At 37.1% G+C, this 12,572-nt stretch overlaps 2 protein-coding genes across 3 annotated transcripts; both read left to right on the top strand.

The window, feature by feature from the left end:
• The first annotated feature begins 603 nt into the window (after nucleotides 1–603).
• Nucleotides 604–5,544, top strand: LOC105132506 (TATA-box-binding protein 2). 2 transcript variants are annotated; one of them, XM_011036055.1, is made up of 9 exons: nucleotides 605–1,288; nucleotides 2,828–2,915; nucleotides 2,998–3,069; nucleotides 3,757–3,807; nucleotides 4,298–4,342; nucleotides 4,458–4,550; nucleotides 4,876–4,977; nucleotides 5,066–5,139; nucleotides 5,230–5,544. In XM_011036055.1, coding segments are annotated over exons 1-9 (606 nt in total). In that variant the 5' UTR covers nucleotides 605–1,208; the 3' UTR covers nucleotides 5,231–5,544. The 2 variants fall into 2 exon arrangements, with proteins under 2 accessions (XP_011034359.1, XP_011034357.1); XM_011036057.1 differs by lacking the exon at nucleotides 4,458–4,550 and having other exon boundaries at nucleotides 604–1,288.
• Nucleotides 5,545–6,439: 895 nt separating this feature from the next.
• On the top strand, nucleotides 6,440–12,137 carry LOC105132505 (uncharacterized). Its single transcript, XM_011036054.1, has 8 exons — nucleotides 6,440–6,467; nucleotides 6,629–7,257; nucleotides 8,266–8,320; nucleotides 8,757–8,831; nucleotides 9,033–9,124; nucleotides 10,769–10,850; nucleotides 11,370–11,453; nucleotides 11,698–12,137. The coding sequence occupies exons 2-8, from the start codon at nucleotides 6,953–6,955 to the stop codon at nucleotides 11,821–11,823; spliced, it is 819 nt and encodes a 272-aa protein (XP_011034356.1). The 5' UTR covers nucleotides 6,440–6,467; nucleotides 6,629–6,952; the 3' UTR covers nucleotides 11,824–12,137.
• The last annotated feature ends 435 nt before the right edge of the window (nucleotides 12,138–12,572 follow it).

The following is a 12,572-nucleotide window of genomic DNA, read 5'->3' as shown; positions in this document are numbered from 1 at the left end:
GTATTTTTGATATATTTTTGACATTGTATTTCAAAAATATTTTTTAAAATATTTAAAAATTTATAATAAATTAATATATTTTTGATATTTTTAAAATATTTTAATGTATTAATTTTTAAAATTTAAAATATTATTAATATATATTTTTAAATAAAAAATATTTTAAAAAATAATTATAATTATAACTACATTACCAAACAAGCGGTAATGTCCATAGCTCACTCTTCGTGGAAAAGAAAGACTGAGAAATCGGATAAAACCGCGTGGAGGTCTTCCGCGGTGCTTCCAGAGGCTTTATAGCTCATACCATCATCATCATCTGGGACCCACACCCTTCTGCTCGACAAATCTATCACGCCACCACAATCTCACCATCCACGTGTCTAGAACCATCAACCCTCCAAACTTCCAACGACACCCTGCATAATTGACCACGCAAAGAAACCCATATGGAGGCTAAAACAGTAAACTCACAAAAACTTCCCCAATCTCCCAACCTTACCCTTCCAACCGGCACCACCCGGTAACCTCAAGCCCATTACCGGATCAAGTTCCCATTAACCAGTCACCGCTATAAATAACCCTGGCTAGGGTACAAAAGCCCCCCTCACCATCCACCAGCTCCATCACCTGCCTGCCCCCCCTTCTCTCTCTCATAATTAGAGGATAAGACCATACCAGACCAAAATCCAAACCCAAAACAACGCAGCCCTCAAATCTCTCTCATTTATATCTTTCTCTCTTTTAGATCAAAACCTATAAAAGAACCTTTTTTCAAATTCTTCCCTCTCTCTTTATTTTCTTTCTAATTTTTTTTTTCCTTTTAAAGCTCTAACTTTTGGCTCTTTAATCTATGAACAAACCCTAGATTTACCTTATTTTTCGCTTGATTCAGGGTTTTGGTTACTGGGTTGGGACTAAACAGTTCAAAATTGAATCTTTTTGGTTAGATCTGTGTTTTTTATTAATTAACGAGGTTGGATTCATCTTTTTTGGCTGTGAAATCGAAAACCCAGATAAGAAGATTCAGTTTTTAGCTGTTGAAACAAAAACCCAGATATAGAAGTTTATTTTTTAGTCGTCAAAGGACAAACCTAGATAAAAAAACCCGGTTTTTAGGTGTGAAAAGAGGAAAAAATAAATAAATAAATTGATATTGTGTTTTTGTTGAGGGATTATTGGGGTAGTGTGGAACACAAAAGGAAGAAATGGCAGAGCAAGGAGGCTTGGAAGGTAGCCAGCCAGTGGATCTCTCCAAGCATCCGTCTGGCATTGTTCCCACCCTCCAGTAAGTCCCTTTGCCTTTTTCTTTCCATAAATCAAAGCTGTTTGCTTTATGTTTGTATTTTGGGTATGCCTACATGTGTGTTTTGATCTAGGTGATGTGAAGAATTTGTGGAAGCTTTGCGTTTTTTGGGTTGATTGCAGTTGTGTTTGTTTAATTTTCCTAAAATAAGGCTTGTGTGGTTGTGGTGATGTTTATAAATTGGAAGGAGAAGAAAGTAGTGAGTGCGAATATGTTGTTTGTAATAGCTTTTTGAAGGCTGTGAAGTGTTTTTTTTTTTTTAATGTAAGTTGATCAGTGCTTGGGGCTTAACACTGGGGAAGGCTTCAGTGGCGGAGCTGGGTTTTTTGACGTATGTAATTGTCGAAGGAAAAGAACCTTCGTTTGATGTTTGTTAAATATTGTGAATGAGAAGCGGAAGAGAAGAAGTGGGGTTTCTTTGCCAATGTGCAGATGTAAATGAACCTTTATTGAATAATAAACTTAAGCAACATGCTTGTTATTTATTGCTTATATTTATGATGAGTAATCATATGGAAAATTGTTGTTTTCTATATGGAATGAAGTTGTTCTCGATTAAAAGTTGAAGCTTTATAAAACAGATTTGCATGTGATGATCTTTGCTTGCAATGTGAAGTTGTTCCCTGACTAGCTTTTGACAATGCAAAAGGAGTTTTACAGGTAGAGTCGAACAAGTTTATGTTTGTCTCATACTGGAGGCATAAGAAAGAAATTAAATTATTACAGACTTTATAAGAAACTCGCATACAAGGTGACTTAAATCAAGCTTGAAATGACATTACTCGCCTACTACAATCATAGAGCCTTCTTTGCTATGCCACAGTTCCTGATTCTGTGGCTTACCTCTAGAGGATAAAGTTATATGGTTTGTTATTGACTTGTTATAATCTGCCTGTTACAATGAGAGAAAATAACTATATAAAATAGAAACATAGTTTTCTGTATTTGTCAATTAATTTTCCGCAGCTGCTTTGTAGCTACTTGAACTACTTTTACTTCTGTTAAGCTAGAGGCAAGTTTCCAGGAAGTTGAGGATCTTTTGCACCTTGCGTACATGTGGCAGCTAAAATGTTTAAAAACCATGTCTTCTTGTACTATGCCTCGTTTGTTAGTCGGAGAGAGGTCCTGTTGTTAATTTGATGCATTACCTCACAGCTAAAATCATCTATAACAAATATGTGCTCTTGGTTATGTGTTCTAACTTTAAATTTTAACCTGGTATCAGGAGGTATGGAGCTCAAATAGAGGTGTTGAGTTATTATACATTGGAGAGATTGTATAAAATTGTTGTGTTTCTCACATATGAATTCAGTTTTGACTTTCCCAATACGAAGATAAATGTCAAGAAGTGGCTTTGTTTGACAATATTTAGATTTGACATTCCACTGTCTTTTCCCATGCTTTATTTTGTTTTTGGCTCACCATATTCTTTCTTTTCCTCCAAAAATGATTCATCAATATTGAGTGATCTATGTTAAATTTTGGCATTTTATGGTTATGGTTTCAACCCTGTACTTTTAGGAACATTGTTTCAACAGTGAACTTGGATTGCAAGCTGGAACTCAAGCAAATTGCCCTGCAAGCTCGTAATGCAGAATATAATCCCAAGGTATGCCTGTGATAACTTCCAGATACAAACTCTGTTGCTTTTGGTCTATGTGGTCCCTCACCTTTTATGCATGTTCACCCAGCGTTTTGCTGCCGTCATCATGCGGATTAGGGAACCAAAAACTACAGCATTGATTTTTGCCTCTGGCAAGATGGTGAGTTATCTGCTTCTGAAAGTTATGCTTACTGATGGCTGTATTTTGGCTGTTGCTTTCAATGTATGCTACATGGATTTGTTATATTACCAATGGTTTGAATGAATGTTGCTTGAAATGGAACATTGTGACTTGAGTGTTATGTGATTGAAAAAAGTCATGCGTAGAATTGCAGGAAAGAACTGTATAATATTTAAGGATAGATTTAAGTGTATTGATGATAAATTAAGGGATGTTTATTTGGGATGGCCTGGCCTGGCCTGGCCTTACAAAGCATGTACCCTTAGTTGCATTGATGTGGAAAGGTGATTGGAATAAAGTTTTGGGAGTGAGGAGGGATTTAGGTGGTTCGACAAACTGCTGCTGATTGAAGTGATAAATAATTAAATACTGATCTAGCATTACAGTGGCATATAAAAAGTTTAGCCCATATTGAAACTGAATGATGAAAAGGGTGCATTCCAACAATTTATCCAGTTTGTGAATGATGTTCAGTTGAGTTGAGGTGTTGAATATTGTATTATTCTGTTTTAACTCTGGAAGGTGTCTGAGTTTTGCTTTTATTGAAGATTGTGGGTTTTCAGTATCATAGCCAAAATCATTGTGTGGTGATAATTCTATTTCTGTATATTTTGGTGATCTCCTGTAGTCCTTTGTCTGAAAGAGTTTGTTTTCCTGCTGTATCAGGTGTGCACAGGTGCCAAGAGCGAACAGCAATCTAAACTGGCTGCAAGAAAGGTATTGCCCTCTTTGTTGAGGAAAATTTGTATGTTTTCTGTATCTTTTCACAAAGAAGGAAAGTTGACTCCAGTGTTAATTTGTACCACTTCCTTCCAAACAGAAACTTTTAATTCTTATTTTACAATATTTTTATTTCAGGATGGTCTCTTAACAATTTCTTCCTAAAACTAAATCTAGTTTTCTCTATCTTCCGTTTGGTAAACAATATATCACAACTAGATATTCATTTATAAATTTCTCGTGACACACAAATACCCATAGGTAGGAAGATTTTTGTGGACCTTTCATAGTCATCATGTGGAAAACATTATTCAGTAGTATTCTCCTACAAATAAATGCATTCTGTTGTTTCTCATAGAAGAGTGAAACCATAGACTGAAGTGAAGAATGGAGATATGTGTGAGTATAACAGGACTTGCATGTTTTTCTTGAAATGCTTTTATTTTGACAAGATTCTCATTCAAAATTTAATCTATTTTTTTCCCAGTATGCTCGAATCATCCAAAAGCTTGGCTTTGCTGCCAAATTTAAGGTGTCATTACTCTCTCTCTCTCTCTTATGCACACACAAATAAGTTTCTTCTGGTTAGTTTTGAGCTGTCTTTTGAAGTTCCTCTCTTGCTTGAATTTCCTCATTGCAACTGCCAGGACTTCAAGATTCAGAATATTGTTGGCTCCTGTGATGTCAAGTTTCCCATTAGACTTGAAGGGCTTGCATACTCCCATGGTGCTTTCTCAAGTGTAAGTAAAAGCCATATTCTGTTGAACATAGGCTCCATTTGGCCTAGCGGGAAGAGTGCTGCTTTAAATAGCTTTGGATTTATGGGTCTTACTGCTTAAGGGAGTCGAAAGTATACAGCGGAAACTGTGTTTTACTAATATCACTTTCAGCAGCTGTTGCTGCCAAACAGAGCCTTACTCTTGTGCCTGTCTTGTAATCGATTAGTGTGAATTTTAGAACTCTTGTGCTGTTCTTGTGCAAGTATGAAGTCTAAAGGATGTGCTTTGTGTAGGCCTTGTGTTGTATTTATGCAGTATAAGCCTTAGTTGTGATCTATTTATGCAGTATGAACCTGAACTCTTTCCGGGTCTAATATATCGCATGAAACAACCTAAGATCGTGCTCCTTATTTTTGTCTCTGGAAAAATTGTGATCACTGGAGCCAAGGTAAATCCAAAGATCTCTTGTTCATCATCTGTGATCTGCATACTGATGGAGTTTGGTTGCTGATACTTCTGTTTGTTTGACATTTTAGGTGAGAGATGAGACATACACAGCCTTTGAAAATATATACCCTGTCCTTACAGAGTTCAGGAAAGTCCAGCAATGGTATGCCTCTTAATCTCTGTGCCCTGCTTTATACCTTATCATTTAACTCTTATCATGCTTAATCTGTATGCCTTTTCTATTGGTTCGCAGATACATATTTGAAATGGGGCTTTGGTGTTATTGTGGATAGTCATGGATGATGTGGGTCCAAGTGTGCATAAGTGAAGCTGTGACACAGCCTTCATGGCTCCGGGTCTGTCGCTGTATTCTAATGTGTTTGGTCTCTTACCCACCAAAAGTGGGGTGTGTCCTGGTGGAAAGTGCTTTTGTAATGTGTAATTAGTGAGGTGCGTAGTTGCAAGGTAAGGGCGGGGGACTGAATAACATGTTTTTTGTTTGTTAGCCAATGCGGATTACACTCGGATAATTTTAATGTTAAAAACTTAGTTCCAATTTTGACTCGAACCGTGTTTCTAACCCTTATTGTTCATGCTTGTTTAGCTGCGTCTACCTACTAGCTAAGTGTGCATTCGAAACTTACTTTGTACAGTAATGAGCAATGAGAGATCTATCTCTGATAAGATGTTGATCACAACCGGACAACCTGTGCAATGGCTATTTGTTCAGAATTTATCATGGATGTTTGTGGTTTGATAAGTCGTATGTTTCTTTGATGAGCACGCTCTCAAGTGGCAACATTTTCGTCAACTTTTTAGCGGGTGATTAATATTGTCGTTCTATTATTTTGTCGGTTAGATAACATAGCGAAGTTGAAAAGAGAGAGTTGCCAGTACAGATATGACATTTCCCTTGGCTGCGTCCTTTGCTGGCATGTGGACTTTAAAAAGCAGGTCTTTCAATGAGACTCTTGGATCTTAAATCAGTAAATGTACAGAAGAGGAATAAAATAAAGAAGGGAGTGCTAATTTGTTTGGTTAGTGTGAACTCCATATGGGGAAGGAACGTTGTTGTTTGCGAGGGGGGTGTTCTGCATTTTTTGATGTAGGTTGCCTCAACTGGAGAAGCTATGATGCTTGGTTTACCAAGGAAGGAAAAAAATAATAATAATAACAGAGAGAGAGCAGAGTGTCTGGGGCCAGTGTGGGCACAGCTCCCGTGGCCATGCAGCTTGGCCGCGTGGGTAGAGTCCCGCAACCAGGGCAATATATATATATATATATTGAAGAATTAAAGTTTTTCAGAGCCATCATATACAAATCAAGAAATCATTTTCTCGTCGACAAATAAAAGTCCAATTTTTTTTTTTATTTACGTGGAATGTCCGGGTCAGCTTACGCGCACCACGATTAATCCCTATGGTCCACTGAATATTCATTTTCTCGTCGACAAATAAAAGTCCAAAATTTGAAGTGAAACTCTCTTGCACTGTTAGTAGGCATGTAAGGCACCGCGGGGATGACAGACGTACAAACCAGGACTCGAATCCAGATGCAATGGAAGGAGACAAGCCCCTTCCACCAATAAAACCAGCAATGAACCCAGATGCAATGGAAGGAGACAAGCCCTTCCACCACACCAATAGAAGCAGCAACAAAATCAAGGAGCAAAAGAATGGCAGATTTGTAAATTCAACCACATTCAAAGAAGATATTCGAGGAATAGAGAAGAGAACGAAAGGCACATGTGTATTAACATGTGGCAACGGTTTTTTCTGTAAGCAGACATTTTTTTTTCCGAGAAGATTTTTCTTTTCTGTTACTTCCAAGAAACCAAAACCTTCAAAACGCCTACACAATCAAGACTTGTAGCAACACCTTCTCATTTCTCACGTTAACATCTATAAAGCACAAACAAGAAAGCAGTGTTCTTCCCCTCTGCCAATCTTTTTGTTTCTTGTAGTGTAAAGTAGTTGATGGCTCAATTTACAGCACATGGTCGCTTGAAGTTCCCGTTTAACAATGATGGGGCTAGCTGGAAACTTCTTGGGAATGATTTTGTTGGTGGGTTGAGATCATTTCAGAGTCAGAAGAGAAAAATCAGGTTTCTCGGTACTAGTGGTACAAGGTTATATGCTGCTTCTTCATTGAGCAAGAAACCCAAGCATTTTTACACTGAGGCAAGTCAAAGTGTTAGCGAGGTTAATGATGATAGTGAAGAAGATTATGAGAGGGATGAATTAGCTTGCTTTAGAGGCCTTGTCTTGGATATCTCTTACAGGTACCTCATGTCTCTCAATCCACATAATTCTTTTACTTCTTTTACTTGTTGGTATCGATTTATTTATTGTTTGTTTGACTAGGTTCTTTATATAAATATTGATATTTGTTTTGTTTTTTTTTTTTGCTTTCTTTGATAATATTGATTGGATTCTTTATTTAATGTCATGCTGTGTGTTTGGTCTTTAGTGTACAAGTGGACTGCTTCACTGCATGATGCGTGAGATGCTCGCTATTTTGAACTAGTGAGTAGGTTTCTTGAAGTGTTGGTTTAAATCATTTTAGACAGTTATCTAAGAATTGTTTTATTCTTTTTCCCCTACTGTTTGATCATGAATTGAACCCAAAACATAGAATAACAATTCATGGATCGAAAGGTCATTGTTTTAAGCGAATGTCATTTGACAAGTTGCACTAGCTGATTTTATGATGAAATAGCGAATGTGAGGTTTGGTGCATACTGCTTAGCATTCTACTGTACTGGAACATATGCCGATCACTTAAATGTGATTTGCTATGAATATTTTGCATCAAAGCTCTGCTTGTGCTCTAGATTTGCCAAAGATGGACTGAGAATGGGTAGCAATGCTTGTGGACTTGTAGTCAGAAGTGTAGTTCATGTTCCTCTTAGAATGATGGTTTCAAATAACGGAAGATTGGTGTTTGCAGAAAGAATAGCTTTGGGTTAATGTTGTGTCCGATTCACGTTTCTTAAAACCTCTCTGGCACATGGTTAATAACCTTCTGCTGATGTCTTAGAGTCCAATTGACCTCATTTATCTTTGTTGATTGTGAGTTTCCATTTAACTTCTGTATCCCACTTCCTTTCTGCACTTCATTTCAACATCAGTAGAACAGGACAGAAGATCGAAGCTACAAGTTCTTTTTTCTGGAAATGCTTGACTGAATCGCCACTTTCTATTCTTTTTCCTTTTTCATTGTTCTACCAATTTAGAAATATTTGGATAGATGTTTGTACATGGATCTGATTGTTCTTGTCCTGCACCAGGCCAGTCAATGTTGTGTGCTGGAGGCGTGCTATATGTTTGGAATTCATGGAGAAGGTCGGACCAATCTGGCTTCCTAATACACTTAGATTTCTGAACAGCAGTCATATACAGTTTGTAGTTCATGGTTTCAGCTTACGCAGTTAGTTTCCCACACAAATTTTGTATCAACCACAAGGAAAACTAGTAAACATGACAATGCGAATTAAGTTTTTAGCTTATCAAAGAATGATCATGTAGCATTGGTGGGAAGCATGCTGGTACATGATATGATAGCTATGACTAACTTGTTTCTGAAACAATACCACTTATTCCCTCATTCCTGCTATTCTGTAAACATATTGACACCACATTTTATTTTCTTAGCTTAAAAACGCCCACCCCTACCCCCACCACCACCTCCCAGCCCCAACTCATGCACACATGCTCTCACAACTGCATACAAGTTATGCTTTACATTTGGTCCTTGATTTCTTTACCATTCTGTTTCCAGGCTGATGTACTAGAATATTATGATCAGGCTGTAAATTCCCCAAGCGGATCCTTTTACATACCAGCTGTATTAAGGGTAAGAATTCGAGGGCCGCATATGATCTAATTTTTCTTTTCCCATCCATCCCTTTGCAGTTCCTGGATATATTTTTGTTCTCTCATCATTATTTTTTTTTGTCATCTTCTCTCAAAGTCCAACCTTTTCATTGCTAAAATGTTCTTACTTCTTCACTTGCTTCCTGTTCCACTCAAACTTACTGTAAACTTCTGCTTTCAGGTTCCACATCTACTACAGGTCGTTAAGAGAAGAAGAATCAAAAGCAACCTTAGTCGCAAGAATATACTTTATAGGGACAACTTTACTTGTCAGTAAGTAGCCTGCGACATATTAGTTCAAGTTTAATCTGTTGCTTCACAGACACAGACACTGAAGTGTTGTGTGAGATGGCATTTGCATATGTTATTGCTTAGTTAGATGATGATTTGGTCTCTGTAAGGACGCACGTTGGGATATGTTTTTTTCAATTATTTGAAACGTAGTCATCTTAGGTTCTTCGCTCATGTAGTAGGAAGGAAACAATCACTGTATCAACAGTAGGGAAAACGTGGTTGCATATGAAAGAAGAAACCCAAAATCTTTTTGTTGGGAGTTGACAGTAATGCAGATGCTCTCCCCTCTGATTCAACAACTTCTTTTCCAGTATTTCAAGATTCAATTTTATGTGGGCTTCCTGCTGGAATGGAATTAATATCCATGCTTCTCAAGTTTCTTTAAAGTTTAACTGAAAGTCCTATTCATTTTTAAGTTAGAAAGATGGTTCTTTCTTTCATGAAGATATATCTTAGCCTAATGAATCTCTCTCTAGATACCCTTTTTGTGGCTAAATTTGAAGATAAAGTCATCTTTGAAAGTCAGTGAAACTACGAAACGCCTCTTAATTTCAAAGCTTTGTGCATTACTATCACACACACACAAGCTAGCGATTGCATTATACACCCATGCATATGACCCACGTGCCGAGGACAAATGCCTTTGTTCTCTCTTAATCTACAGGGGATGTGGAAACCTGCTAATAAATTGGTTTGCTTTGTTCCCTCGATGTGGTCCATGCTTGTGTGCTTATGATGCATTTAGAAAACCCAGCAAACTTTAGAAGTTGCAGAATAATCCCAGCCAGTGAGCTACTATACTAAAAGGTTCTGGGTACTGGCATGCAATTGGCGAGACAGAGAAATATGCCATATTGACATTAAAATGAGTGCAAGTTTCATGAAGGATTACTTTTTCAATGCTGAATTTTATGCAGCCTATACTTTTCAAACTTTAGGATGAGATTCTCCGTGCAGAGAAGAATCATATAAATGACTGTTTATGTAGTGATTGTTGTATACTTGTGTGTATAGAATCAAGAATCACTATGGCATTATAATTGTGGAGCTGTGGGTCCCTTGGAGACCAGAATGTCATTTTCTTTAACCAGGTTATTCAACATCAAAATATACCCGAGGACTTCTAATTTGTTAGTATTATCGCTCCCAATTTGCAAAATCCATTGATTTAGCAAGTGAAGGAAAAAAAGCTCAAGTTTTACAACCTGAGTTCTAAAAATGGAGCTTCTTTATCTTTCTTTCCCTTTTCATGGCTATCAGATCGTTTTGGGTTTTTTTTTTTTTAATGTGGATATTGATTGATAAGTTCCTCTTGATGAAGATTCTATCTGTGCTGTTAGGTGGACACAAAAGTCATCATTACTTCTTCTTCACTTAAAATGAAAAGGAGGAAAAAAATAAAAGGTGCTTGGTATTTTGATTGATTTGCATGTGTTTGTGATCCATGTCATTTGGAAGATGGAAGCACTTCTTTCAGATGTTTTTGTTTTGTTTCCACAGTTTCTTGTTGTTTCCTTCCATCCTGAATGAAGTTATTATGTACAGGAAGAAATATACTAATGGCATGCATGATCATAATTAAGTGTTTCTTAGTGTTTAATTAAGAACTCCCTTTGTGAATAGGTATTGTTCTTCTCGCGAGAACTTGACCATTGACCATGTTCTGCCAACTGCACGAGGAGGTGAATGGAAATGGGAAAATCTGGTAAGATACTAGTTGCAAGTCTAGGAAAGTCTTTTTTATTTTATTTTTTTATGCAAATAAAGATTATTTGAAAGGAGAAACAGAAATCAAAGAAAGGAAAGAGTTTCTTGACACCACAACATGCCGACAAGAGAATACAATCTAATATCTGTTTGGTAACTTTGCTTGTCCTTACTTTCCCTTTCCTTTTGATTTATTCTTTCAAACTTATTGGGATTACTTTGTAAGGATTCATTGCTGTTATTGATCTTCCAACTAATCGTCAAATCTTTCTGTATACATCCAGTATCTTATGACTGCTAGTGTTGATGTTATGTTGGAAGAGTTAATTAACTTTCAAACTTTTGTTTTTCTTTTCCCTTTCTGGTTAATTATAATGGAAACACATATAAGCTAGATGGCCATACAATGTATGGAGGACATGGAAGGAATCAAGAGACGAAAAGGAAGACTGAAAACTTGATGTAGTTTTACTTTTGGCATTTTGAAATTCTTCACAGTTTCGGCCTCTTGTAACAGGTTGCTGCTTGTGCCAAATGCAACTCAAAGAAGGGTCAAAAAACTCCAGAGGAAGCAAACATGAAGCTGAGTAAGGTCCCTAAGGTATTATTTAGTTCTGATATTATTACAAGAATGAATGGTTGTAACTCAAGTATAGGTCCATGGAAAACTGTGATATTGCATGTTGTGGCTACAAGTAGTTAGCAGTGTTACCTTTTTCTCGTTTTGAACGAAAACCAGATGACTTTTGGCAATGATCATCCATGTAAAACTGACCCAAACATGAAGTTTCATCAGCTGAACAGAAGAAATATTTTATGAAGAATTTCTACCCTTTATCTTGCAGGCCCCTAAAGATTATGACATACTTGCCATACCCTTAACAAGTGCAGCAATAAGGATGCTGAGGATGAGAAAGGGAATGCCTGAAGAGTGGCAACAATATCTAGCGAGGCCATCATCAGAGCCATGACATATATTCCACGTTGAAGTTGTACATTCTCATGCTCAGTACATATGATTTTTCAAGCTCTTGGTGCCCAAATCTTATAGATGTATTCTGATGCAAATGTGAATTGCTTAGATTTTCTTTCTTTTGCCTCTTATGTACTGGATAAACTCATGGAAACGAGACACTTATCTAACACAGCACCTTTAGTATTGTGGTAGGCTCTTGTCATTTCAAATCCAAATTATACTGGTATAATGCCTCTAAGTTTGATCAAACGTTGATGGTCTTGGATGGTTTTCTTCCAGTTCTCCTTTATACGATGATTATTTGGCAAATTTTCCAGAGCTAGATGCTTAGATTTGAATGAAGCTCTAATTGTGAAGTTGTTTGCTTGCTTGTTTTCATGCTACTCCACTTTCTTGGTCGTGTGAGGATGAGGCGAATCCTCTCTCATGGCTTAAATTTAAAAAGTGTAACCTACCTGTATGAAGCTGCAAGTTGATTTAGATGGATCCATGTAAACGCAGCTGGTTGCCAATTTTTTACTGATCGCCACACACACACACGCACATCCATTTTATGCTTTCTGAATTTAATGGTGCCATTTCCAGCAACCTTCACTCATGTGAGGAAAATCTTGTGTGCTAGCTGTGGTGCTGCAAGGCAACTTTCTTTTTCCTTGTTCGTATGGCATTTGTTAACCACACAGACAACCAGTGGTTTTTGTGCTATTCCTAGATTTTGTTCTCTGAATTATAATCGAAGTATCC

The sequence above is a fragment of the Populus euphratica genome, unplaced genomic scaffold, assembly GCF_000495115.2.
Source record: "Populus euphratica unplaced genomic scaffold, PopEup_1.0 scaffold27.1, whole genome shotgun sequence".
Taxonomy (NCBI): Eukaryota; Viridiplantae; Streptophyta; class Magnoliopsida; order Malpighiales; family Salicaceae; genus Populus; species Populus euphratica.
The sequence above is the reverse complement of the archived record's forward strand: the minus strand, read 5'-3'. Positions and strand labels throughout refer to the sequence as shown.

Coding starts and splice junctions, on each gene's coding strand:
- LOC105132506 (XM_011036055.1), top strand. CDS start 1,209: ATGGCAGAGCAAGGAGGCTTGGAAGGTAGCCAGCCAGTGGATCTCTCC. Junction 3,070..3,756: donor TTTTTGCCTCTGGCAAGATG/GTGAGTTATCTG, acceptor CTGCTGTATCAG/GTGTGCACAGGTGCCAAGAG. Junction 4,551..4,875: donor CCCATGGTGCTTTCTCAAGT/GTAAGTAAAAGC, acceptor CTATTTATGCAG/TATGAACCTGAACTCTTTCC.
- LOC105132505 (XM_011036054.1), top strand. CDS start 6,953: ATGGCTCAATTTACAGCACATGGTCGCTTGAAGTTCCCGTTTAACAAT. Junction 8,321..8,756: donor GTTTGGAATTCATGGAGAAG/GTCGGACCAATC, acceptor TTCTGTTTCCAG/GCTGATGTACTAGAATATTA. Junction 11,454..11,697: donor AGCTGAGTAAGGTCCCTAAG/GTATTATTTAGT, acceptor TTTATCTTGCAG/GCCCCTAAAGATTATGACAT.